General features: G+C 52.3%; 1 protein-coding gene across 20 annotated transcripts in view; it reads left to right on the top strand.

The window, feature by feature from the left end:
* Positions 1-13,465, top strand: part of PCGF3 (polycomb group ring finger 3) — a 41,816-nt gene extending 28,351 nt beyond the window's left edge. For 7 of the 20 annotated variants that reach the window (XM_084971150.1, XM_021100824.2, XM_021100825.2 and 4 more), the window contains 3 exons: positions 2,740-2,877; positions 12,246-12,326; positions 12,695-13,465. In XM_084971150.1, coding sequence (XP_084827276.1) covers positions 2,740-2,877; positions 12,246-12,326; positions 12,695-12,742 — 267 coding nt within the window. In that variant the 3' untranslated portion in view covers positions 12,743-13,465. Of the gene's footprint in view, positions 1-2,739; positions 2,878-10,653; positions 11,589-11,689; positions 12,327-12,694 lie in introns of those variants that run through there. The other 13 variants (XR_014811994.1, XR_014811991.1, XR_014811992.1 and 10 more) reach the window with 5 other exon arrangements.
* The last annotated feature ends 13,797 nt before the right edge of the window (positions 13,466-27,262 follow it).

Raw genomic sequence — 27,262 nt, forward strand, 5'->3', positions numbered from 1 at the left:
ATTCCCAATGTACCTAACTCACTGTAGGCCATTCTCGGTATAAAAAGGTCGAGGTTCATCCTCCACCAGCCATGGGTGTCCCCAGCCCACTCCCCAGGCCACACAAATATTGTACAAAAGGAGTTGGAATCCCGCAGGTACCAAAATAGAGGGAAACCCTGAGGGAGCTGTTCATATGCCATTTGCTCATTTTCAGGTTAAAAAAGGAAAGCTAACCACAGAGCTGCTGTCGGAGAATTTGATAAAATCCTAAATTCACATCTGCAGAACTTTTTATTGGAGTAAGATGATTGTCGAAAGCTCAGCCGTCATCGTACTTCATGATGACACGGAGCTGCCTCGGCGGCAGAAACAAGAACGTGTGCGTTCGCAGCTGCTCCCCAGCAGGCTCTGGGGACCCCAGCCCGTACAGTCAGGAAACAGGAAGATGAGACAGGAACGCCCTGGTTCTCAGATTATACGGCTTCTAAGGGGACTTTTCAGGAGCCGCTGGGAAATGCCAGTTAAGGCGGTGGAATCAGTGCCTCTCAGGAGGTGGGGGCCTCATCACATAACTAGTAAAAACTTTAAACAGCTTAACAAGAAATGCATGGGGCTGAAATAAAGACACCAGAACCTGAGTTCCTGTTATGGCTTGGTGGTTAACGAACCTGACTAGGATCCATGAGGACGCGGGTTCAATCGCTGGCCTCGCTCAGTGGGTTAAGGATCCGGCGTTGCCGTGAGCTGTGGTGTAGGTTGCAGACGTGGCTCTGGCGTAGGCCGGCAGCTGCAGCTCAAACCTGACCCCTAGCCTGGGAACCTCCACGTGCCTCCGATACAGCCCTCAAAAGCAAAAATAAATAAAGAAAAAGCAAAATGTGGAGTTCCCGCCTGGGCAGTCAGCCTGACAGCCGGCCGCCAGTGCTTTCCGCTTCTCTTCGGGTTTCGTTGGCAAGTGGCTGTACTTCATTCCCCTCCGAGTGATACCAGCTCTTCCTTGTGAGAGCTCGGCTTTGTGCAGATCCACGTCTGGGGCTGCTCTGGGCTCCCCACCACGTTCTGAGGGGTCGCATGTCTGTCTCGGTGCCGGTTTCCTCTTATTTCCTTTGCTTGGGGTCTTTGGCTTTCTGAATTTGAGCATTTGTCTCTGATCATTTGGAGGAGAGGATCCTTAGTCATTATTTCTTAAATTTTGCCTTTCCTTTATTTTCTCTTCTTTCCTCCTGGTCCATGTTTGTTGTGCTCTTTGGACTGTCGTCTTATTTTAATTGATATCTTCGTCTCTATACTTCTTTCGGGTAATTTGCTCAAATCGGTCCTTCAGAAAACCCATCTGCATTCAGCTGAGATTAGTCTGTGGTTCAGCCAGCCACTGAATTATTAACTTAAGTGAATATGATTTTTTTTTCAAAGTTATATTTGGTTATCTCTCACACCTGCCTCTTCTTTATTCGTAGGGTGTTATATTTTTAATTCTTTCTTTCATACCTCTAATAACTTTAAAAATGCATGGTTTCAGTTAATTCCTCTGTTAATTTTTTTTTGTCTGAATTTGAGGGTCTGCTTGCGCCATTTTTTGTGGCTGGTGCCATTGAGCGCAGTGCCTGCGCACAGGGTCATTCTCAGCGGTCCAGTGAGCCTGGGGCTGTCAACCCAGGACCTGCCAGGTACCCGGTGACCTGGAATCACTTCGCCTGAGTTCGTTATCTTGAAGTTCCTTGTCACGCTGAGTCCTCTAATCCCATTGCACTCTTGATCCTCTAGGAAGGAGGTAACTGTGCACCTCACTTTGCACCTTTGCTCAGAGTGCCCTGTGGACTTGCGTCCACCTCCTCTAGAAGCCTCCTCAGTGTGTCGACACGGGGCGGTGTGTGTGTTCCCCAGGCAGAAGCTTTCAGGACAGGATTCTGGTCTTTGTTGGTTTAACTTGAGGCCAGCACATGCTGCCACAATAAATAATTCATGGATTCACTTTAAAGTACTATGCGAAGAGACAGAATAATGATCAGAGTTCCCTTTGTGGCTCAGTGGTTAACAAACCCGAGTAGGAACCATGAGGATGTGGGTTCGATCGCTGGCCTCGCTCAGTGGGTTAAGGATCCAGTGTTGCCGTGAGCTGTGGTATAGGCCGCAGACACGGCTCAGATCCCACATTGCTGTGGCTGTGGTGTAGGCCGGCCGCTACAGTTCTGCTTCAACCCCTAGCCTGGGAACCTCCATATGCCGCAGGTACGGCCCTAAAAAGACCAAAAAAAAAAAAAAAAATTTAGATTATATGGCAAACAATAAGCAGATTTAAGATTATATGTGTAAAATGATTAAAGTAAAATTCTTTTTCTACAGTATTGAGGTTAAAACATTTACAATTTCAAAAAAGTCAATATTCAGGGTTCCCTGGCGGCTCAAGTGGTTGAGGATCTAGCGTCAGTGCTATAGCTCAGATCGCTACAATGGCGCGGGTTCAGTCCCTGGCCCCAGAATTTCCACATGCTGCAGGCATGGCCAAAAAAAAAAGTCAACATTCTCGGATTTGATGGACTCAATAGATACCTAGAAAGCCCCCGGTGAGTAGCCCAGTAGGATCCCTCTTTTTTTCTTGGCCACGGTAGCTTCATGTAGGATCTCAGTTCCCAAACCCACGATCAGACCCCCACCACGGCAGGGAAGGCGCCTAATCCTAACGCCTAGACCACCGGAGAACTCGCAGCAGGACCCCTCTCGGTGAGTCTGCCCCGCTGTGTGTCCTTTGTCTCACAGGTGAGCATCTGTCTGGAGTGCAACAGCAGCAAACTGCGGGGCTTGAAACGGAAATGGATCCGCTGTTCAGCCCAGGCCACAGTCCTGCATCTGAAGAAGTTCATCGCCAAAAAACTTAACCTTTCGTCTTTCAACGAGGTAATGGTTGAACCATAAGTAGAGGTTGCAGCTAGTCATTCCTTATTTGTAAAAGCAGTACTGGCAAAGCTCTTTGGGTTTTTTGGTTTGTTTGTTTTTCACAGTTTTGTTTGGAAATTTTCAATCCTAAAAAAATCCAGTTTGTTTTGCCTCCCCCCGAGGAGTGTGGGAGCATATACCCGAGAGCTTGTGGGGCCCAGAGCCCTCGAGCACGGAAAGCCAGTGCCAAGAGAAGAGGGGCTGCTGAGGGGAGGCGGTGAGATCTGCCAAAGATTTTCACCACAAAGAGAAGTTTGGTTCTGGAATTTCGGACGGATGGCGGATGGGGCTGAATGGAATGGGCGGGTAGGTAGAGAAGCTAATCCTAAGCTTGCTGAATGCTGAGGACGGAGTAAAACCCGTGCTCCCGGGGTGTGGAGCGGGGTGCAGGGAGGGTCCCTGGGAAGCCCCCGAGGGCGTCCACTCACCCCGAGCAGCAAGACGCCAGGTGTCAGGAGGAGTCGGCTGTGCCAGCAGGTGGAGAGAGAAGGGCCCGCCTCTCTCCCTCCACTGCCCTGTGGGGCCTGAAGCAGGCCCTTGTGATTTAAACAGTCCTCAGGCTGTGAGGAAAGTGGTTTGTTGGGTCAGGAGGGAAGCAGGCGAGCTGGTTGGGGGAGTCTGTGCAGAGGCCCGGGAGGCCCAGACCAGGGTGGTGCGGTGAGGTGGAGAGGGGGCGCTTCTGAGATGTATTCTCGAGGAGAGTGGGTTGGCTCGTGGAAATGTAAAAAGAACTTTTTTCAAATATAGATCAGTGGAACAGGATAGAGAGCCCATAATTAAACCCATGCACCTACAGTCACCTACCTGGTCGATGACGAAGGAGGCAAGAATAGACAGTGAAGGAGTTCCTGTCGTGGCTCAGTGGTTAATGAACCCAGATAGTATCTATGAGGACACAGGTTCGATCCCTGGCCTCCCTCGGTGGGTAAAGGATCTGGCATTTCAGTGAGCTGTGGTGTAGGTCACAGACACGGCTTGGATCTGGTGTTGCTGTGGCTCTGGCGTAGGCCGATAGCTGTAGCTCTGATTAGACCCCTAGCCTGGGAACTTCCATATGCCGTTGGTGCGGCCCTAAAAAAAGACCAAAAAAAAAAAAAGAATATACAGTGGAGAAAAGCCAGTCCTTTCAATAAGTGGTACTGGGAAAACTGGACAGCTACATGTAAGAGAATGAAATTAGAACAATTCCTAACACCATACACAAATATGAACTCAGTGGATTAAAGCCCTAAACATAAGACCAGATACTGGAGTTCCCATCGTGGCACAGTGGTTAACAAATCAGACTAGGAACCACGAGGTTGTGGGTTTGAGCCCCAGCCTCTCTCAATAGTGTTGCTGTGGCTCTGGTGCAGGCTGGCGGCTACAGCTTTGATTAGACCCCTAGCCTGGGAGCCTCCATATGCTGCCGATGCAGCCCTCAAAAAAAAAAGACCGGGTACTGTAAAACTGTTAGCGGAAAACATAGGCCAGACACTCTCTGACGTAAACAACAGCAATATCTTCTCGGATCCACCTCCTGGAGTAATGACGATAAAAATAAAAATATAGGATCTAATTTAACTTAAAAGTTTCTACACAGCAAGGGAAATCCTAAACAAAATGAAAAGACAACAGATGGGAGAAAATATTTGCAAATGAAGCGACTGACAGGGGATTCATCTCCAGAATTTATAAACACCTCCTGCAGCTCGATACCAAAAAAACAAACAACCCCATCAAAAAATGGGCAGAAGATCTAAACAGACAGTTCTCCAAAGAAGACATACAGATGGCCAGGAACCACGTGAAAAGATGTTCAGCATCACTCATGATGACAGAAATGCAAATCAAAACCGCTGTGAGGCACCACCTTACACCAGCCAGAATGGCCATCATCACAAAGTCTGCAAACAATAAGTGCTAGAGAGGCTGTGGAGAAAAAGGAACCCTCTGACACTGTTGGTGGGATTGTACATTAGTGCAACCACTGTGGAAAACAGTATGGAGATTCCTCAGAAAACTGAAAATAGAACTACCATTTGCTCCAGCAGTTTCACTCCTGGGCATCTATCCAGAGAAAACCATGACTCAAAAATATACATGTGCTCCAGTGTTCACTGCAGCACTATTTACACAGCCAAGACATGGAAACAACCTAAATGTCCATCGACAGAGGCGTGGATCAAGAAGCTGTGGTACCTGCACACAATGGACTATGACTCAGCCATTGAAAGGAAGGAAATAACGGCATGTGCAGCAACATGGCTGGACCTAGAAATTATCATGCTAAGTGAAGTCAGGCAGTGAGACACCAACATCAAAGGCTCTCACTGACAGGTGGAATCTGAAAAAAGGATACAATGGACTTCTGTGCAGAACAGGTCCTGACTCACAGACTTGGAAAAACTTATGGTTTCCAAAGGAGACAGGTTGGGTGGGCTGGGGGTTTGGGATGGAAATGCTATAAAATTGGGTTGTGATAATCATTGTACAGCTATAAATGTAATACAATTCATTGAGTTTAAAAAGAAAAAAATTTTTCAGATATAATTAAGGACTTTGAGATGAAATAATCCTGGATTATCTGGGCTAACCCTAAATCTGATGGCCTGTGCCTGTGTGAGAGTGAGGCAGCGGGAAATCTGGGACATAAGCAAGGAGAAGATGGTGTGAGGGCAGCGATGACACTGGGGTGATACAGCCACACACTCAGGGATGCCAAAGCCCCTGGAGCTGGAAGAGGCAGGAAGGACCCTCCCCGAGAGCCGGACGGAGCACAGCCCTGCCAGCACCTCGATTCTGAACTTCCAGCCTCCATGTCTGTGATGAAGTAAATACCTGCTGTTTTAAGCCACCAAGTTTGGGGTTCTTTGTCATACCTGCCACAGGAAACCAAAACAGATCTTGGTAGCGGGAGGTGGAGTAGTGCTATAGTAAATACCTGAAGCTGTAGAAGTGCCTTTGGATTAGATAAGAGGTAGAGGCTGGAAGAATTCTGAGAAACTGAAGAGACTGTTACCAGGAATGTGATCGTAAAGAATGATTCTGGTGATAGCCCAGAAGGAAGCAAGCAGCACGGTTGAGGACGCACCCGTCACCCTTGAAGGTACACGTCACACAGACAGCATCGCTGGAAGGAAGAGCCCTGAAGACGACGCTGACCAAGCTCAGAAGGCAGGGAGCGCAGCGGGGAGAGAAGTGACCTCGTTTCACAGGGCAGCAAACGTGGCCGAGTGGTGTCCTGCCGTGTGTGGGAAGCAGAACGTGGATGTTTGGCAGAGGACATTTCCAAGCAGGGTAGAGGGTGGGATCTAGTTTCTCCTTGCTGCTGGTAATAAAACATTAGAGGCGAGAGATGAATTCTGGCAGGAACTGCTAAACAAAAAAGGGCTAGTACTTGATGGTTTGGAAAATTCACAATCTGTTCAGATTGCAAAAGGATGGTATATTAGGCGTTTGAGGAGGCCAAGGGTGTGCCAGGACACTCTTTCGCTAAAGAGATTCGTTGTTTGACTCATGGCGGCTCAGCTGTTTCGTGGGAGGAACAGAGAGGAGTCATCCAGGAGAGGTTTGTGGAGCAGCTTCAGGCCAATGGCCTTGATCTGTGACGTACACAGGAGACTCACAATGTTTTGAAAAATGTTGTATCATCAGAAGCACCACCAACTTGGACTGAAAGGGACAGAGATAGGAAGGAATGAGAGAAGGCTGTCGGGCTTCCAAAATTCAGTGTGCAGGAAATAGGCTGGAACTCCCGCCATGGTGCAGTGGGATCGGTGGCGTCTTGGGAGGGCTGACACTCGGGCTGGATCCCCGGCCCGGCACGGTGGGTTAAGGATCCGGCATTGCCGCAGCTGTAGCTTAGGTTGCAGCCGCAGCTCGAATCCCATCCCTGGCCTGGGAACTCCATGTGCTGTGGGGCAGCCAAAAATGAGAGAAAGAGAAAAAAAAACATAGGCTGATGTAGCTGCTCAACTGCCCATGTGAGCTATCCCTAAAGAAAGAGGAAGAATGACTCTAAGGCCAAGCCCTGGGCCCAGAAGGCAGACCCTCCACCCACAGTGATACTTCTCAGTCTCGACCCTCCTGGAATTTGCCTGCTGGATTTCAGACTTTGTTGAGACCAGTGACCCCTTTCTGCCTTTCACTGTATCTCCCTTTTGGACCAGGAATATCTGTTCGGTCCCGCCGCGTATTTTGGAAACAAACAGCATGTTTTCTAGTTCCACAGACCTGGGCCTAGAAAGGAATTTTGCCGCAGGATGAATCTTACCGAGTCTCACTCGTGCCTGATTCATGATTTTAGAAGATAAGATGTGGGGTCACTCCCACATGGCTCAGCAGCTTAAGTGTCCATCGGGTAATGCTCTGGTGTAGCTTCGTCCCCTGGCCCGGGAACTTCCACATGCCACGTGCTGATGCAATTTGGGGATTTGGAGTTGATGCTTGAATGGATCAAGTCTCTTGCAGATGTCAGGATGGGAGGATGTATTCTGCATGTGGGATGGATGTGGATTTTGTGGAATCAGAGGGCAGACTAGCAGGTTGAGTTGACCCTGCCAAAAGGTATTTCCATTTCCCAAGCCCCAGAACATGTGAAAATGACTCTGTTTGACAAGAAAGTCTTTTCAGACATGTAAAGAATCTCAAACAACCAGTGGGATCAAAGAAGAAAACAAGGATAGACAAGAAGATACATAGAGACAAAGGAAAATGAAAACACAACATACCAAACTAGTGTGAGGCAATGAAAGCGGTGCTGAAGGGTGGTCCACAGCCGTTAGCAGGCTAGAAACAAGGAGTGGTTCCCACTGTGACTCAGCAGGTTAAAAACTAGTATCCGTGAGGACACAGCTTTGATCCCTGACCTTGCGCACTGGGTTAAGAATCCTTGCGCACTGTGCCCCAAGCCACAGTATAAGTCGCAGATACAGCTTGGATGCAGCATGACTGTGGCTGTGGCTGTGGCGTGGGCCGGCAGCTGCAGCTCCAATTCGACCCCTAGCCTGGGAACTTCCATGTGCCGAAAGTGCAGCTGTTAAGTAAATAAATAAATAGGGAAGATCTCAGAGTTTCCACAGTGGGTTAAGGATCCCGTATTGTCTCTGCAGCAGCTGAGGTTTGATCCCCGGCTCTGCACAATGGTTTAAGGAGGTGGCATTGCTGCAGCAATGGCTCAGCTTCAGTCCAGGGCCCAGGAACTTCCATATGCTTCAAGTGCAGCCAAAAAAAGAAAAAAAAAAAAAAAAATCTCCCAATAAAAAAGTAGCCCTGGACCTGATAGCTTCATAGGGGAACTTTAGCAGACATTGAAAGAAGAGTCAGCACCCATCTTCAAACTTTTTTGAAGAGAAGGGAGCACTTACTTCCCAGTTCATTCTGTGAGGCCAGCGTAACTGATACCAAAACAAAGTTAAACAGACGCTGCGAAGAAAAGAAAACTACCCACCAGTGTCCTTCACGACCAGTGACACAAAAACCCTCAACAAAATACTAGCAAGCAGAAATCAGCCTTTTTTGTTTGTTTGTTTGTTTTGTTTTTGTCTTTTGTCTTTTTAGGGCCACATGGAGGCATATGGAGATTCCCAGGCTAGGGGTCGAATCTGAGCTGTAGCTGCCAGCCTACACCAGAGCCGCGGCAACTCGGGATCCGAGCCGTGTCTGCAACCTACACCACAGCTCACGGCAACGCTGGATCCTTAACCCAGTGAGCAAGGCCAGGGATCGAACCCACGACCTCATGGTTCCTAGTCGGATTCATTTCTGATGCGCCACGACGGGAGCTCCCAAATTCAGCATGTTAAAACGATTGACACTCTGTGACCGAGTGGGATTTATTTCTGGAATGTAAAGATGGTTCAGCATATGAAGACCGATCACTGTAATATGCCACATCAGTAGAATGAAGGAAAAACCACACAGTCATCTCAATTGATGCAGAAAAAGCATTTGACAAAATCCAATATCCTTTCATAATACACACACTCAACAACCTAGGAACACTAGCCACGTATGAAAGTAAAATAAATTAAAATCCATATTTGAAAACTCATTATGAACGTCATGGTCGTGAGGAAGTGAGAGCTTTTTCTCTAAGACGAGGAACAAGGCAAGAATGCCCACTTTTAAGCTTTCTATTCAACATAATACTGGGAGTGTTAGCCAGAAAAATTAGACAAGAAAAAAATGGAGTTCCCGTCGTGGTGCAGTGGTTAATGAATCCGACGAGGAACCATGAGGTTGCGGGTTCAGTCGTGGCCTTGCCCAGCGAGTTGAGGATCCGGCGTTGCCGTGAGCTGTGGTGTAGGTCGCAGACGCGGCTCAGATCCTGCATTGCTGTGGCTGTGGTGTAGGCCAGCGGCTACAGCTCCGATTAGACCCCTAACCTGGGAACCTCCATATGCCTCGGGAAGCAGCTCTAGAAAAGGCAAAAAGACAAAAAAAAAAAAAGAAAGAAAGAAAAGAAAACACATCCAAATTGGAAAAAATAATTTAAAACATTATCTCAGTTTACAGACGAATGATTTTATATGTAGAAAACCCTAAAAATTCCACCAAAAAAACCCCATCAGAAGTAATAAATTAATTCAGCAAGGTAGCAGAATACAAAGTCAACAGAAAAATCAGATGCATTTTTGTACAAGCAATGAACAATCTGAAAAGGAAATTACAAAATAATTTCATTTGTAATAGCATGAAAAAGAATAAAATGTTTAGTAATTAACTTAACCAAGGAGGTAGAAGACTTTTTACAATGAAAACTACAAAAATTGGTGAAAGTGGCGTCCCTGTCATGGCTGAGTGGTAATGAACCCGACTAGTATCCACAAGGACGCAGGTTCCATGCCTGGCCTCGCTGGGTTAAGGATGCAGCGTTGCCGTGAGCTGTGGTATAGGTCGCAGACGTGGCTCAGATCTGGTGTTGCTGTGGCTGTGGTGCAGGCTGGCAGCTGTAGCTCCACTTTGACTCCTAGCCTGGGAACCTCCATATGCTGTGGATGCGGCCCTAAAAAAGGCAAAAAAAAAATTTTTTTTTAATTTAAAAAGAGCAAAATATGGTGCTGAAAAAACTGGATATATACATGCAAAAGAATGAGGTTTGACCCTTACCTAACACAATATACAAAAATTAACTCAGTGTATCAGAGCATAAATAAAACCTAAAACAATAAAAGTCTGGGAAAAAAAAAAAAAAACACAGGATAAAAACTAAACAGTGTTGGACTTGGCAATGATTGCTTGGAAAGAACACCCAAGGCACAGCTAACAAAAGAAAACATCAATAATTTGGACTACCTGAAATTTTTTTTTAAATTGTACAGAATGGGAAGTTCCCGTTGTGGCTCAGTGGTTTACGAATCCGACTAGGAACCATGAAGTTGCGGGTTCGATCCCTGGCCTTGCTCAGTGGGTTAACGATCCGGCATTGCCGTGAGCCGTGGTGTGGGTCGCAGACGCAGCTCGGATCCTGCGTTGCTGTGGCTCTGGCGTAGGCCGGTGGCTACAGCTCCGATTCGGCCCCTAGCCTGGGAACCTCCATATGCCGCGGGAGCGGCCCAAGAAATGGCAAAAAGACAAAAAAATAAAAATTTTTTAAAAATTGTGCAGACTGGGAGAACGTATTTGCAGGTCATATATGTGGTGAGGAACTATTATCGGAAATATGTATACAGTTTCACACACACACACACACCAAACCTAAACAGTGCAATTCAAAAGTTGGCAAAGGACTTAACTAGATGTTTCTTTTATAAGACTTCCAGATGGCCAGTAAGCACATTACAATATACTCACCATCATTAATCATGGGGTGCAAATCAGAGCAGTGAAGAAGCCCCCCTGATCCCCAACAGGACAGCTGCTGAGGAAGGCAAATGCGTGCTGGCGTGGATGCGGAGGAACTGGAGCCTTGTGCTCTGCTGCTGGGGTGTGAGATGGTGCCGCTGCCGCGGAGGACAGTCTGGAGGTTCCTCACAGAACTAAGCAGAACTGCCGTGAGACCCAGCAGTTCCACTTCTGGGGGAGAACTGTAAGCAGGGTTGTGAAGAAATGTCTGAACCCCGATGTGCATGGCAGCACGACAGACAGTAGGCAGAAGGTAGAAGCAACCGGGTGTCTGTCAGCGGGTGACGGACAAGCCAAATATGGTCCATCCGTACAGTGGCCTGTCAGCCCTTAACAGAAAGGAGGTTCTGACCTGATACCAAGTGGCACAGCCGTAAAGACATCGTGCCCGGTGACATCAGCCAGTCACAAAAGGACAAATACTGTGTGATTTGACTCATTAGCGGTTCCTAGAGTCCTCAGAGTCATAAAGACAGATGGTAGAAGGGGCTTTTACAGAACTCAGCGTACTCTTACTGTACCTACGACTCAGCAGTCACACCCCACGGTACTTCCCCAAAGGAGCAGAAAGCCTCTGTCCACACACAATCCTGCACACACGTGTTTATAGCAGCTTCGTTTATAGTTGGCCAAAACTTGGAAGCAGCCAAGATATCCTTCGGAAGATGACAGGTACATAAACGGTGGTCTGTCCAGACAGTGGCGTATTACTCAGCACTGAAAAGAAATGAGCTTCCATACCATGAAAAGACACAGCAACCTTAAGTGCATGTTACTAAGTGAAAGGGGCCAACCTGAGAAGGCGCCATACTGTGTGGATCCAGTTCTGTGACGTTCTGGAAAAGGTAAAACTACAGAGACAGAGTATCTGTGGTGGCTGGGGGTCGGGAGGGAACGGGCAGGGCAGGGGTCAGGGCAGCGGAACCAGTCCGTGCTGATCCCACAGGGTGAAGACACGGCGTCATGCCCTCCTCCGAACCCACAAAGGGTACAGCAGCAAGGATGGACCCTCATGTAAATTTGGGGTGATTATGATGTGTCGGTGGAAGTTGATCACTTGAAACAAACGACAGATGTGAACATTCGGGGGTGTTGGTAGGGGGGGAGCCTGTGGGGTGGGGGCAGGAGGTATTTGGGAACGCCTTGTACCCTTAAATTTAGCTGCGAACCTAAATGCTCTAAAAAGTCTTTTAAACCACAAAGGAGAAAACTATCTGTGGTTCCACGGAGGTCCGAGGAGCACACTTGTCCAGGAACGGTGACTGGGGCCGGGGCTCTTGGGTGAGAGCACAGGGGCTCTGTCGTGTGGATGGAAGCCCCTGGGCCTCCAGGCCCTCTGGGGTGGGGTGGGGCCGTCGAGGGCTCCCCCCCCCCCCCCCCCCGCTGCCTCAGAAAGGAGGGCAGGCCATCCTTCACCTGCTGGCGTGACAGGTGTAGACCGGAGGTGCTGTCCGCGCACCCGGCCCTTGGCCAAGCTGACCAAAGTCTTGTTCTTCTGCCAGCTGGACATTTTATGCAACGAGGAGATCCTGGGCAAGGACCACACACTCAAATTCGTAGTCGTCACGAGGTGGAGGTTTAAGGTGGGTCCTTGTCATGACATGTTTCGCTTGGGCTTCACAGCCAGTCTCAGGTTGTGAATGTGGTGGTTCTGAAATCATCAGCCCCAGGGGGGTGTGGCCGGGGAAGGCTCCGACACGCCACACCCCTCCTGGTTGAGGTCACCAGTGTCCTTGGATGGGAGTGGCCGCTGCAAGCAGAGGGCACCCCTCGAGCCCTGGTGCCTCACTCTGGAGCAGAATCAGATGGGTGAGACCTCGTCTTCAGGGGCCGCCCGGGAGGGACAGATGGCCAGGGTCCCAGAGGCAAGCGGGGCAGGTGCACAGGCTCCCCCCGGGCGGCTGGCGGTGGGTTCCCTGTCCCCCCTCCTCTCACGGCCCCTGTCTTACAGAAGGCGCCGCTCCTGCTGCACTACAGGCCCAAGATGGACTTGCTGTGAGCGGCGGGCACAGCAGAGACTCAGCCCCCCTGCCCCGGGGCACTGCTCCGAGTGCGTGGCCTGGCGGGACCACAGTGGCGCCAAGGATGTCATCCCAGGCGTCGTGTGGACCAGATTCCTGAATAGAGAATATTTATAACTTTTGTATGAGAGAGAATTCACACTCAACAGGACACTCCCGGCACGAGATGCTGACACACCTCGCGGCCGGGGCCCTCTGCTCCAGCTCGCAGACCCGCGTGAGAACATCGCGAAGGTTCCATCCCAACGTGTTACCTTTGCTTGCTTTCCAGGTCTTGAAAGTCTCTTCCGTTCAGTTTATGAATTAGGTTTCATGATGAGCCCCCAAAATACTTGTACGTTTATTGAATCCTTCCTAAGTTATTGAAAAAAATGTCTTTTCATGGTGAATGACGATATTTATGTTGCCTTTAGCTTCCTGAAGACTTTAGAAGATGTATAAAAATTTAATTTAAAAGCATACCAAACGAAGGGTTTCCGTTCATAGCCTGAGAAACCGTGGTATTCCATTCTCCACGTTAGGAAATGTGAGGCCGGCCGCTGCCCTGGGCCACGGGGCCTGGCAGCCTGGGAGGGGGCTGCAGCCCCGGCCCCCCGCCCGCACACTCAGCAGAGCGGACCAGCCGCCGCTGGTTGGCAGAACGACTCTTGTTGTTAAAAATCGCTTTTATTAAATACGTTGCGAGTTGTTCGGTGCGTTAATTTCCTGCTATTGTTTCCCGTTTTCATTTTGCCGAAGAGATTGTCGGGAGCGTTTGCGTGGGGCGCGCTCGCTGCCAGAGCCCCGGCTCTGCAGGCCTTCGGAGGTGGCAGGAGCCAGCAGCGCCCCCCGCCGGCGGTTCTCGCGCGCGTGGCCGGTGTTCGAGGGGAGGGCGCCGAGGACAGGGAGGCCGGGTCCGGGGAGGCGGCTCGGTGCCGCCAGAGAGCTTTTCCGGCCGCCTAGGGCCCGAGGAGTCAGGCACCGGCAGCACGGCCTCTGTTGGCGGCCCTGCGGCCTCGCGGGTGTTCGTGGTTTTGTGGGAGTGGAGAGGGAGCCCTTTGCCGGGACATCCGCTTCTGCTCCTTGGAGATGGGCCCTTGGGAGGTCTTAGCACACACCTGACAGGCGCCCGGCGGCCAGCGGGCTCCGTCCGCGTCTGGGGCTGCTGCTCTGTCGCCTGCCGGCCCCGGGTCCTGGGCACCTTGCTCAGTAGGCGGTCCGGCCGGGCGCCCTGCGAGCTGGGCTCTCCGGGAAGAGCGTCCCTCGGGACTGGACCTCCTCTTGAACCGGCTTTGCAAGTGAGGGTCTGGCTCCTCGACACTCAAGTTGTTTTCTTCTGCTTCCTGTTTCTTGCACATCCGTGTCCGGAGCAGCTCCTTAGGGACGAGACCCACGTTCCCCGAAGGGGCTCAGGCCAAGTGGCCGTGAGGCCTTTCAGAAACACAGGCGGCTTCTCCCGGGGGGGCTTGGCCAGAATCCCCCGCCCTTCCCGCCCTTCCTCCCGGGACCGTGGGAGCTGCTCAGTGGCCTGCGCTGGCCGGCCCCCCGGCCGGTCGTTGGAGCTGCCCGGGGAGGGCCTCCTGGGTAGATGTCTGTGAGCGAACGTTTCCTGTCTACCTCAGATTCTCGTGTCCGCCCGTCCCTAGCCCCGTGCGACCCCGGCGCCGTCCAAGTGTGACGTCAGGGTTTAGGTCTTTCCCCGTCTGGCGAGAGGAAGCAGAGCCGGAACAGACGAGCGTCCACGTTCACGTCGGATGAACTCGCAGGTCAGCTGTCGGATGAACACGGCTGTGATAATCGCATAGTTTATATTTGTACCTTTGTAGCTCCTTCGAAATCACTTGAACTTGCTCTGGTGCTAAGTCCGCGTCGAGCCCCGCGGGGAGGCGGCGGTGGGCGAGCCGGGTCGCCGGCCGCCCTGGCCGCGCGCGCCGACGCGCTCTGTAACCCTGTCGTAACCTGATGAAACCTCAGCAGCAGAAGTACCTATTTTTCTAAGATTTTCTCGCGCAGACCGTCCTCTACGGGAGACTCCTGGTGCCGCCGCCGCCGCCGCCGCCGCGGGTCTGGCCGCAGCCCCGCGGGGACGGAGCTCGGGCCTCGCCGCCGCCGCCGCCGCCGCCGCGGGGGCCGCGCGCTTCTCTCCGGCGGCCGTTGGCGTCAAAGGCAGAATTTTATCTTCTCCAGCATGACCGCCAGGATCAGTTAGTGGCTGGATCCTATGAAGCGTTTTCGAACAAGGGACGTAGTTTCACAGCTACCGATGCTGGTGCCACGAACGCTGCCAGTCACCCCGCGGCACCGGCAGCGGCAGAGGGCTTGTCACCAGCACCAGGCCTCACTGGGTACAGTTTTCATGAAAAGAGAAAATTCGCATAGAATATATAATACTGAAGTTGAGATTTGGGGGGTAAAAAAAAAGAAAAGGTTAACTTTATAAGATTATTTATTCTATTTTAAGCCTTCTATCATAGTTTCCCATCCAGTTACTTGGTTCCAGTGGTCCAGCTTTCTTTACAGGCATATAAAATGAAATTGTGAGATGTTCGGCAAGCTTCTTTTTGCTTTGAGTAGCTTTTAATGTGTGTCTTTTGTCTGATGTGGATGGAGAGCAGCTGATGCTCTTGTGCAATAGGTGCCAGCCCGCCTCCGGCAGGCGCGGCAGTGGATTGGGAGGTAGCATCTGCTCTGCCGAGGGGAGGGAGCATAGGTGGACTCGGAACCTGTATGTTCAGCTGTTGGTTTTTCCTTCCCCGTGGCTGTCGTATGTGGACGCCGTCCCTGGGATCGTGCCTCTGCCCGCAAGGGCGCGTCACCGTGTTTGAGAGCGAGGGACCAGCCAGCAGCCACAAGCGGACGGGGGGGCCGTGCCTGGCCTGGCGCCCGCAGACCCACGTGCTGGCGGCCCAGGACGCACGCCCTGGACCCGCCACAGATGTGACAGTGCTGCTTCCCCGGCCCTGAGCCCCGAAGGGCGTGCAACCTAGACGCCTCGGCGTGGCACTGGGGTCTGTAGAAATTCCTTCGTGTTTCCCTCAGAGCCCCCAGGATGGATTTTCCAGCGATTGTGACGTCGTTATTGGGTTAAGAGGCTCTAGGAACGAGCCAGCGGATACTCCTGCTTTGTACGTGAACATTTCATGTGGTCTCAAAACATTGGAAATACGTTTAGTGCAGATAAATCACAGAACGTGCCGTTTCTCTACTTCCTCAGGAAACCATGTACACTCCACCACATCGCGCGTGACCTTAGCGTGACAGACCGGCGTGTTTCTCTGCCCTGGTGTTTAATGGACTGAATTCGTTGGGACGGGCTGGTTAGGGGCCATTCAGGCTGTCACCGGGGCCGTCACCGGGGCCCTTTCCCTGCCTGGGTTCGCTCTGCTCTGCTCCTCAAGGCCGCGGGGCCTCTGCGTCCAAGGGCTCCCGAAGGGGCTGCGGGCTGAGGGTCCCGAACACGGCAGCGTTGGCCGAAGTGTCTACGCCAACGGCTTCCTTGGGCGTAAGAAAACCGTTTTTCCCAAATGACATAGCGTTCCAGGGCGAAAGCTCGCCACCAAGCCTGGGCGTCCCACGTGGCGACCTGCGCGCTTCGGAGGGTTATGGAGGCGACGCTGCAGACACATGTTCTTGACTGTTTAGTTTGAAAGTTTACATTTTTTTATGCTTTGTGTTGGTGTGTAATTTTTTGTACTATTGGTGGCTAGTTTTTGTCTAAAATCTTTTTTGAAATACTGCTTAAATGTTTTGATTTTATGATAGTGAAGCTTGTATTCAGTGTTTTGCCAATTGATATTATATGCTTGTAATAAAAGCAAAAGGAAAACCGACCTCGCTCTCTCAGATTGGACGTTTTGTTACCTAAGATGTTTGTCAGAGCATCAGATGGACGCTCCGTTGGAGTCATACAGCGGACCGAGAAATGCCACGGGCGCCTCAAGCCCCCACACCCAGACCCTTCCCCTTCTCACCGGGCCCCAAACCCTGGGGGGTAATGACCTTGCTCCACGTGGCATTTGTGAGCGTGACTTTGGATGCAGAACTTCACTAAATTGTTCTGCTATTTGGCACCAGAGGTTTGGTGGGGACTCGGGAATCCACACTCGTCTGTTTGCCTAGAGCGAGAGGTTGCTGTAGTTTGGAGCTGCGTGTGCCAGGGGAACCGTGTTAAAGCAAACCTCCAACCCCGCGGGCAGCTGACCGCCAGTTGGAGCTGCAGCTCCCTCTCCTGGCGTCTCTGTCGGGCTTCTCCAGGAGACCTGCGCGCGCGCACACGGATGGGAGGGTTTCTCCCGAGCAGGCTGCCCTCCCCTTAGGTTCTGTCCAGGCCTCTGTGGGCTCCGGGACGCCCCCCCAGCCCTGAGGCTCATCTTAGCTGGAAATGCCCTCACAGACACAGCAGAATAATTTCATCCTGGGCACCAGAGCCCAGTCAGGTTGACACATGAAATCAGCCATCACAGGCAATTTGCGGGGGGAAAACGATGCCCAAAACTTCTAATTTTTCTTTTATAAAGTTATTTATTTATTTATTTTGCTTTTTAGGGCCACACCTGTGGCACATGGAGGTTCCCAGGCTAGGGGTTGAATTGGAGCTGCAGCTGCCGGCCTGCGTCACAGCTACAGCAACGCCAGATCCGAGCCGCATCTGTGACCTGCACCACAGCTCACGGCAACGTCGGATCCCCAACCCACTGAGTGAGGCCAGGGGTCAAACTCGCATCCCCATGGGTACTCGTCAGATTCGTTTCCGCTGTGCCACAACAGGAACTTCCCCGAAACTTTTAATTCGTAAAGGTTAAGTAATTTATGGCAGTCTTAGGAAACTAGAATTGAAAACAAGGAGAATGTGTCGACCAAAATTATGCTCATGTGGATTTCAGGTCAGTAAACTTTAAAGATAAGGTTCATCTTAAAAAAACTAATTTTGTGGGGAGTTTCTCTTGCGGCTCAGAGGAAACGGATCCGAGTAGTATCCATGAGGTTGCAGGTTTGATCCTGGGCCTCACTCAGTGGGTTAAGGATCCGGTGTTGCCATGAGCTGTGGTGTAGGTCGCAGATGTGGCTCGGGTCCCGAACTGCTGTGTCTGTGGTGTAGGCCGGCAGCTGTAGCTCTGACTGGACCCCTAGCCTGGAAACCTCCATATGCCGCCGGTGCGGCCATAAAAAAAAAGGAGCTAATTTTACATATTTTACTTATCTTTGGTAAGTCATTTACTCCATTTACTGAATGTCAAGATGTTGGCTGAAGCTGCATGTCAGATCCTGTTCATCCAGGCAGGAAGCAGGCTTTGCAGTCAGGTCGTCAGATCAGGTCCTGTTGGCTGGGCTGCATGTGAACAGGTGCCGGGAAGGGAGACTTGGGGAAGGAGTGAGACGGTGCTTAGCCAGGCTGAGTCCCTGCCCCCCAGCACCCCAGCCCCTGAGCCTGGGAGGAAGGGCAGTGAGGACCGCCGCACCCGTCTTAGCTCTCGCGGGAGAGTCGCTACTCCAGTGCGACTCTGTGTGCCTGAAACGTGCAAGTCCCGTTTAAACCTAAGCTTCTCTACGGATGGGTCATGCGTCCCCTGAAGTGAGAGAGGCTCATGGCACGCTTGGCCAGGGACAAACATCTCCCTTTGACTCATGGTTCTTAAGGATAAGACCCCCAGCAGGGCCTGGGGCGGCTAATGCCCGACTCTTAGGGGCGGGCCTCCTGCTGGGATGAGAACAGTGTCGTCTCCCAGTTACACTGAAATCCCGCTGTGCTGGTGTAAATAAAGGCTCCCGTAGGATGCACAGGCCACCCCTCGGTCCAGGGAGGCACACCTGGTGCTCTGGGTATGTTTCAGATGACGTGGCAGGGGAGACGTGTCCCGTTGTCTAAACCACCAACAGGCTGATTGTCTCTGTATTTTATTTGGACCTGAAAATGTAAATCATCTAACCATTGCCTTTTTATTTTTATTTTATTATTATTATTATTTTTTGCTATTTCTTGGGCCGCTCCCGCGGCATATGGAGGTTCCCAGGCTAGGGGTCTAATCGGAGCTGTAGCCACCAGCCTACGCCAGAGCCACAGCAACGCGGGATCCGAGCTGTGTCTGCAATCTACACCACAGCTCACGGCAACGCCGGATCGTTAACCCACTGAGCAAGGGCAGGGACCGAACCCGCAACCTCATGGTTCCTAGTCGGATTCGCTAACCACTGCGCCACGACGGGAACTCCACCACTGCCTTTTTAAATGTGTATTCGGTGCTAGAATAACAGAGTTACTTCTTTAGGAACATTTTTATTCAAAAGCCTTTTGAAAGATAAAAGGCTCTGGCCTTTATAACAAATAGATCAAGTATTAAGATTCACCAACTAAGAATAGACTCCTGTTGTTGAGAAATGGCTTCTTCTGCTGAGATCTTACACAAAACCAGCATTAATTCCAACTCAGTTCCTGGAAAGTGTTTCTGGTGATTCTACAGTGTACAGTCTGACCTCTGTAGGACCCGGGGCGCTGGAGGGTGGGGTGTGGTCCTGGGACCCGGGGCGCTGGAGAGATATGGAGAAAAGTCCCCGGACCTCAGGGCTCCCAGGACCCACACTCACCCTCGCGGTGCTCCGGCGATCACGTTTACGTCCTCCTGCCCCCCGGCTGTCTCTGACCCCACACCTCAGAGCCAGAGCAGCTGGAGCAGCCCCTGCAGATGAGAGGAGGGAGCTGTCCAGTGCCTGCCCCACCTCCCAGGATGCTGCCCCCAGAAGCTGCAACAGCTGATGGCGACGAGGCCGGCCTGGTCCACCGGCTCACTCACCCGAGACCAGCCCCTCGAGGGTTCATTTGGGGGCCTGCTTAATGACACGCCTGAGGGTAGCGCCACTGCCAGAAGCCTAGGGCGTGTGTTGTGTGGTGTCTTGTTGCAGCGTGGGCTTTTCACCCGCAGTAGGGCATGTTTGTGCCATCAGACCCCCTTTCAGGGTCTTGCAAAGGTGTTTCCACATTTTTTTCATAGAGTTCTCACCTACTTCTAGTTTGGTTTACGTATGTATTTTCTCAGGGAGATAGGGCACCTCGTTATGTGGAACAGAGAAAACGCTGGTATTTGTGCCAAGTCTGCCAACTCAGAGAGTCGTTGGGTGGGTGTCGCCCACACAGGCGACCTTGTCACAGCAAACACACCCCCTGTGCTCCTCCGCAGGCTGCTCTCCCACCACAGCCTCCGAAGAAATGTTAGCTAATAGCGTCAGTGACCGTGCCGTGTGTTCTGACCTTAGTGGAAATATTCTTACCGTCTTCTTTTAAGCACAATTGGGGTAGGTTTTGATAAATAACTTTTAATGGTAGAGAAATGTCCTCCTGTAACAACTTACTAGACATTTTAGTCTGGAATATGTAATTTTCCTTTTTGGTTTTTTGTTGTTTGGCTGTTCACCTGCCGTGTGGAAGTTCCTGTTCTGGGGATCCGGCCCTCGCCACAGCATTGACAATGCCAGCCCCTTAACCTGCCGAGCCACCCGGGAACTCCTTATTTTTTGAATTAAAAGTTTTAACAATTTTATTTTGTTTTTGAATTTTTAGCACATATAGAGATTCGTGCAACCACCACTACAGTCAGGACACAGAATGGCTCCATCACCCCAAAAACTTCCTTATGCTCACCGTTTTGTGCCACCACCGAATAATGGCAGCCAGTGACCTCCAGCATTGTAATTTTGCTGTTTCAAAAATGTCAGGTCAGTAGACCGCATTGCTTGAGTCAGCCTTCGAGGGCACGTTTCAGGTTCCCCGTCATGAGGATGGACACAGCCTGCTTCCCGGTTCCCCTGATGAAAGGCTTTTGCACTTTTCAGTGTTTGATGATCGTGAGCTTCACGTGCAGGTTTGCAAGTGGACCTAGACTGGTGCTGGGTCATACGGTGAGTGTGTGGTCCAGAAACTGCAGAACAGCCCTTCCCAGACTGGCTGCCCAGTTGGCATTGCCAACAGCAAGTGTTGCGTTAGGCACTGCCCATCCTGTGCTGTCGCTGTGACTTTGACTTCAGACCTTGATGTAGGTGTAGTATTACCTCACTGCGGCTTGAATTTGCATTTCCCTGATCGCTTTTGATGTTGAACTTCTTTTCTTGTGCTTATTTGTCATTATCTCATCTTTGGTGCCGTGTCTATTCGTGTCTTTTGCCTTCTTTTTAAGTGAGTTATTTTCTTATTGAGTTTTGAGAGTTTTTATATATTCTGTATTCAGGTCCTAAGTTGGATATGTGGTTTGCAGATACTTCTCCCATATTTATCTTATGTTTTCATTCTCTCTGCACTGTCTTTGGCAGAGCAAATGTTTTTAATTTTGATAAAGTTCAGTTTATCAATTTTTCCGTTTACAAATTTTTTTATTACGCCTTTGTGTCGTGTCTAAGAATGCTCTGCCAGATGTCGGGTCTTGGAGATGTTCTCCTGTTTTCTTACAGCATTTCATAGGTTTATGTTTTACCCTGATAGGTGATCCATTTGGGGGTTTTTTGGTTTGTTCTTTAATTAGGTTTTCATTTTTTATGTTGGGGTTGACCGACAGTGTGATTCATTTTGAATTCATTGTGAGACATGAGGCCTAAGTTGGGGTTTGGATGGTCAGCTGTTCCATCACCATTTGATGAAGAGGCTACCCTGTCCCCCCTGGATCGCTGTGGCACTGTTGTCCAAGGTCGAATGGCCATATTTAGGTGGATCTGTTTCTGGACTCTCCGTCATTAATCTCTGATCCCTGCCTGTGCATCTGTCCTTTGCTGATACCACACTGTTTTGATTGTTGTTGCTTTATGGAAAGTGTTCAAAGTGGGTAGAGTGATTTATCCAACTTTGTTCTTCTCTGTAAAAAGTATGTACTATCCAAGCTCATTTACCCTTCCATATAAATTTTTTTTTTTTTTTTTTTTTGTCTTTTTTTTTGTTGTTGTTGCTATTTCTTGGGCTGCTCCCGAGGCATATGGAGGTTCCCAGGCTAGGGGTTGAATCGGAGCTGTAGCCACCGGCCTACGCCAGAGCCACAGCAACGCGGGATCCGAGCCGCGTCTGCAACCTACACCACAGCTCACGGCAACGCCGGATCGTTAACCCACTGAGCAAGGGCAGGGACCGAACCCGCAACCTCATGGTTCCTAGTCGGATTCGTTAACCACTGCGCCACGACGGGAACTCCCCTTCCATATAAATTTAAGCTCTTGTCTGTATCTAAAAAAGGTCCTGCTGGAATTGTTGAAATTGCGTGAGTTCTATAGATCACTTTGAAGGAGGCTGACATCTTGACTGTGTTTGTAACTGAGCAGGACCCAGTGGGGCCTCCAGGAACAGACCCCCATGGCCTCCACCTCCCTCTTGGTTTTTTTTTGTTTTTTTGTCTTTTTGCCATTTCTTGGGCCGCTCCCACAGCATACGGAGGTTCCCAGGCTAGGGGTTGAATCGGAGCTATAGCTGCCGGCCGACGCCAGAGCCACAGCAACGCAGGATCCGAGCCGCGTCTGCGACCCACACCACAGCTCTTGACACCCAAACAGGGGGTCTGGTGAGAAGGAACTGCTAGGGTTCCAGCCACGGTGGGATACCTGGGCGGAAGGTTGGAGGAAGTAGGCTTTGCTCTGGGTTGGGTTCAGTCCGGAACTGGGGGTCTTTCTGTGATGAGGCCGCTCAGCACGTTTTTATCTGGAGAGCGCGAAGACTGGTAGGACACAGCCCGGACGGGTCACAGTGTTCAGACGCGGTTATAATGCGCTCCTGTTTCTATCTTGACCCATCAGGGCTGCTCTGCCCGGGGACGTGTGTGCGGTCGCTTCTGCTTGGCGAGGGCTCAGCTCCTGTCCGGGGCTCCTGCGGGTGGGGGAGGGGGCAGCCCCTGGCGGGGAAGAGGGTCTGCTCCCGGGGGGCGTAGAGCTGCTTCCCTCTCTCTCCCTGGCGGCCTTCCATCCTCAGAGCCTGTTCCCGCTCCCACCTACCTCCATGTGAAGCTCCGGGACACACGCCCCGCCTCGGGGTGACTTCTGGGGAAACTGCCCCCACCGAGAGTGGGCTGAGGGAGCAGGCCCTCAGGCTGGGGTCGGAAGGGCTCCTTGTTGCCAGCCTGGAGTGGGGCGGGGTACACCCAGCGACCGCAGCGCGCGCCTGATCACCCGGCCATGTGCCACTGTGAGGCTGCACGGCCAGCCAGTCACTCTTGGAGCCACCAGTGTCCTGAAGGCTGTTAACCCCGTGACTCAAGGGGCCTCAGGCAGCCTTTTGAGACTTTGATCTTCTGCAGCTGGAGAGCAGGTCAGGCTGCAGCTGCCCAGGAAAGGGCCGAGTCAGGCTGCCGGGCCTGCTGGGCTGAGTCAGACCTTGATGGGGATGGCACTCACCATGAGACCTGGTGGAGGTGCCTGCGTGGGGCCAGGGCCATCTTGAGCCCCAGATTCCCTGAGAGCCCCTGAGCGTGAAGTAGTGGCCCTCCCTTCACCTGGAGACAAAGGCAGATGCCCCCACCCCCATCTGCCTCCTCTCGCTGCCGCTGGTCCAGCAAGCAGGGTCCTGCCTCCGACAGTCTGGGCTGGGCGTGGAGGGCCCCTGGGCAGGGCTGCAGGACCACCGGGTGCATGCCAGCAGGGCCCAAGGGTGCCGGGCGGTGCAGGCAGGACATGCACAGTGGCTGCTCTTCTGTGACTCCAAGATTTGAGTCATGACAAGGGCTTTGGGGCCAGTGGTAAAATGCGGTGTGGAAAAAGCCAGTGCCCTCTGGAAAAGGGATAGAGATGCTGATACCGCTTCCAGAGAAGCTGCCTGGGGCCCGCAGTCCAGCCCTCCGAGGCTGGTAAAGGCCGTGAAAGAAGATCTACGTGAATGAAGAGACACAACAGGCTCTTAGATGGAGTCAGCACGTCACAGAACCGAACCTGGGTCCGCTCAGCCCATCTGCTGACACGGCTTGTGGTGAAGAAAAATGCAGAGTTTGTCGCAGGCGCCAAACAAGGAGAACAGGCAACTGGGGCTCAAAAGCCCTGGCTCCCTGAGGCTTTCAGGGAAGGGTCTGTGAAGACAGGCTGAGGGCGGTGCCATCAGCTCCTGGGTACTCTGCTGACGGGTTGGTGAGGAGGAGGTCGCCAGTCAGCATCACCCGTCCTCGGGTTCAGCCCGTCTGGGGTCTGCGTGCCCGTGGTCAGCAGTCTTCCCCCGCTGGGGCTTCGGTCTCTCTCTGGAAAAGGGCTCAAAGTCGTGGGTCAGGATGTCATCGACAGCCCTTGAGGAGGAACTCAAGGTCCTTGACTTTGTTTTATGGCTGCCTGTTCTTATTTTGTCTTGCTTGTTTTCCTTTGTTCCTGCCCTTTCTCTGATTAAAGTTATTCTCTGGAACTTGGAGCCTACTACAAACAAGAGGGAGGCAGCGGCCATGGGGGCCTGTCCCTGGAGGCCCCACAGGGTAGCAACATCATATTTGTTTTTATGTCTCCTTAGGGTCCTCTTGGCTGTGACAGTTTCTCAGACAGGCCTTGTTTTGATGAACTCGACAGTCTTAAGGGGCTCTGGTCAGATATGTTGTAGCATGTCCTTCAGTTGGTGTTCGTCTGCTATTTTTTCTTTTCTTTTTTTTCTTTCTTTTTTTTTTTTTTTTTTTTGTCTTTTTGCCTTGTCTAGGGCCGCTCCCGCAGCATATGGAAGTTCCCAGGCTAGGCGTCGAACCGGAGCTGTAACTGCCGGCCTACACCACAACCACAGCCACGCGGGATCCGAGCCGCGTCTGCAACCTATACCACAGCTCACAGTAACGCCGGATCCTTAACCCACTGAGCGAGGCCAGGGACCGAACTTGCATCCTCATGGTTCCTAGTCGGATTCGTTAACCACTGCGCCACGGCGGGACCTCCTGCTATTTTTCTCAGGGTTAGACTCGGGGTGTGGGTCTGGGGGAGGAGGACCCCAGAGGTGTGTGTATCCCATCCTATCACAGTGCCCTGTCACTGCTGATGCTGACCTTGGGCCCCAGAGGTGGTGTCTGTCACGTTTCTCCAGTGCAGGTGCTCTCTTAAGCCCTTCCCATAAGCGTGTTCCCTGAAGGAAGTCACCCTGTGGAGCCCACACCGAAGGCCGGCTCCTGACAGGACCGTCTGCGTCTGCTTTTGCGTGTCCGTGTGCGCCTGTGCACGCGTGGCCCTTACCCTATACCCGGGTCATAATCCAACAGGACCTTATTTTGTTGCCCAGATTGGTCCAGGTTTGGGAGCTCTCTCCCCTTCTCATGCCCCATCATTGTGGGTTTGGTTTGTTCTTTGGCATTTTCTTACTTCCAGGCTTCCTGCACCAGCCAGCTCCAAATGCCTCCTCAGTGGTGAGTTTTGAGTGTGTGTGTGTGTTTTTAGGGCTGCACCTGTGGGGCCCATGGAAATTCCCAGGCTGGGGGTAGAATAGGAGCTGCAGCTGCCAGCCTCCACCACAGCCACAGCAATGCTGGATCCAAGCCGCATTTGCGACCTGCACCACAGGTCACGGCAACGAGGGATCCTGAACCCACTGAACAAGGCCAGGGATCGAACCCGCGTCCTCATGGATCCTAGTTGGGTTCGTTACTGCTGAGCCACAATGGGAACTCCCGATTTTTGATTATTTATTGAACTTTATTTCTGCTCACTGCATGAGGATTAGCTGCAAGTCAGAGAATTTGTATGGACTGTCAGTCTCCCGTCTGAACCTGGAAGGTCCAGCCAGGCCCGGCCCCTGTTCATTGTCTGGCCTCAACATGGGTGGGTGAGGGAGGGGTCAAGAGGTGTGACAGGGTGAGACCCCTTCTTGGGCCCTAAGCAGGACTGTGTGGACATGTGCAGACAGAGGCTGACTTCTGGCTGATGCACCCTAGAATGTAGGACTCCTTGGAGAGAATCAGGGGTTTGGGGCACCTGGACACAGAGCAGGTGCCATCCTTATGGGCCAGAGCTCTCTGCAGGAGCAGGTGCATCAGTGCTACTCAGCTGCAGATTGAGGCAGTTTAAAGGTCAGGGTGGAATTTCCTGGTGGCCTACTGGGTTGGGGATCTGGCATTGCCGCTGCTGTGGCTCAGGTCACTGCTGTAGCACAGGTTTGATCCCTGGGCAGCAACTTCTCCATGCCGTGGGCATGGCCAAAAAATAAAATAAAGGTCAGCGCTGGGACCAGGCTTGGGGGCCAGGTTCAAAGGCCAGTCAACAACTCATTAGCATTTGTCTTTCCAAGAAGGCTTCTTTGCAGAGGGCCCTGAGGAGACAGCCAGGGAGGGAATGACGTGGGCTGTACCCAGGAGCTACCCCTGGCACTGGGTCTCCTGCTTCAGGAGGGTGGCAGCCAGGAGTGTCTGCCAGGATCTCACCCAGTTCATCCCAGGCTTCCAGGCCTTTCCCTCAGTCAGGCTGGGCACCTCTCTTCACTGGCATCATCCTCTGCCTAAATCTCAACGTACTCAAGGGTGCAAGAAACACGTTTATTTTGCAGAAACCAAACTAAACTTCCACTCCATGCCTCACCCTCTGGGGCTGAGAGAAATCACCCTGGGCACCACGGGGGTCTGGTGCTCAGCATTGTGGGGGCCCCACCCTCAGGGACGAGCAATGTAGGATTCTAGTTCTTCCCCGAGCCTCACGCAGCAGAGTAAAGACCCACCAACGGCCGGCACTGGCTGCTAGAGCCAAATGGATGCCCTAGCCCCCTCCTCACCTCCAGCTCCTGGGCCTCACACCCTCACCGCCTGTAACTGGGGCTGGGGGGCGGGGGAGAAGGGTGAGGGTAGTCCGGGGCAGGGCCGATGGCCGGGAGGGATGACCCCACCGGTGGCCGGGAGGAATGACCCCACCGGGAGGTGGTGATCCTCTGCTGTCCCGTCCCTGGACGACCTGTGCGCACCAGGCTGGGCGCATCTCCTCTCCAGTGCCCGCCCCGCCTGGACCGCGCTGCGCCGGCCCAGCCCCACCCCGCAACCAGGTAGTCCCGTTCCTGGTCCTGGCTCAGCTGGGTTCTCTGTCCCAGCCCTCCCAACGCGGGGGCTCAGAGGACACCGGGAGGACGAGAGGACACAGGGAGGGACCGGAGAGCGCCGGGGAGACACTAGGTAATCGATCCCGAGGACACCCCTGCGGCTGCCGCCCTTCCTTCTTTGGCGTCTCCCGGGCCCCGATTTGTTAGGTTTCTGCCACGTGACCTTCTGGGAGCCAATCGCAGCCGCATGACTTAGCACGCGTTGATTGGCTGAGGCCGGCCAGGGGCGGGGTGAAATGAGGTGGGGGCGGGACCGGGGTCACCAGGGGGCCTACTCCTGGCCCCGACGCCTAGGCTCAGCGCCCAGTTTGAGTGGCGCTGGGCGGTGTCTTTCCTTGAGGCCCTTCAATCCTCCAGGCCACGCACGTGTCGGCCGGCCCTAGCCAGGAATTGCTGCAGCCGGATCCCCAGCTCGGCCCCTCAGCCCGCTTCCCTCATCCTTCCTCCGGTCCCGCCCCCATCGTCAGCTTCCCCCCTCCCCCCCAAGCCCGACTTCCACCCCACCCCACCCGAGCCCGCCCCCCGCATCCTG

Source organism: Sus scrofa, chromosome 8 (assembly GCF_054392235.1).
Source record: "Sus scrofa isolate SSC_HxYL_T2T_F1_AM1 chromosome 8, Sscrofa_HxYL_maternal_Yorkshire_Landrace_v2.0, whole genome shotgun sequence".
Classification (NCBI taxonomy): domain Eukaryota; kingdom Metazoa; phylum Chordata; class Mammalia; order Artiodactyla; family Suidae; genus Sus; species Sus scrofa.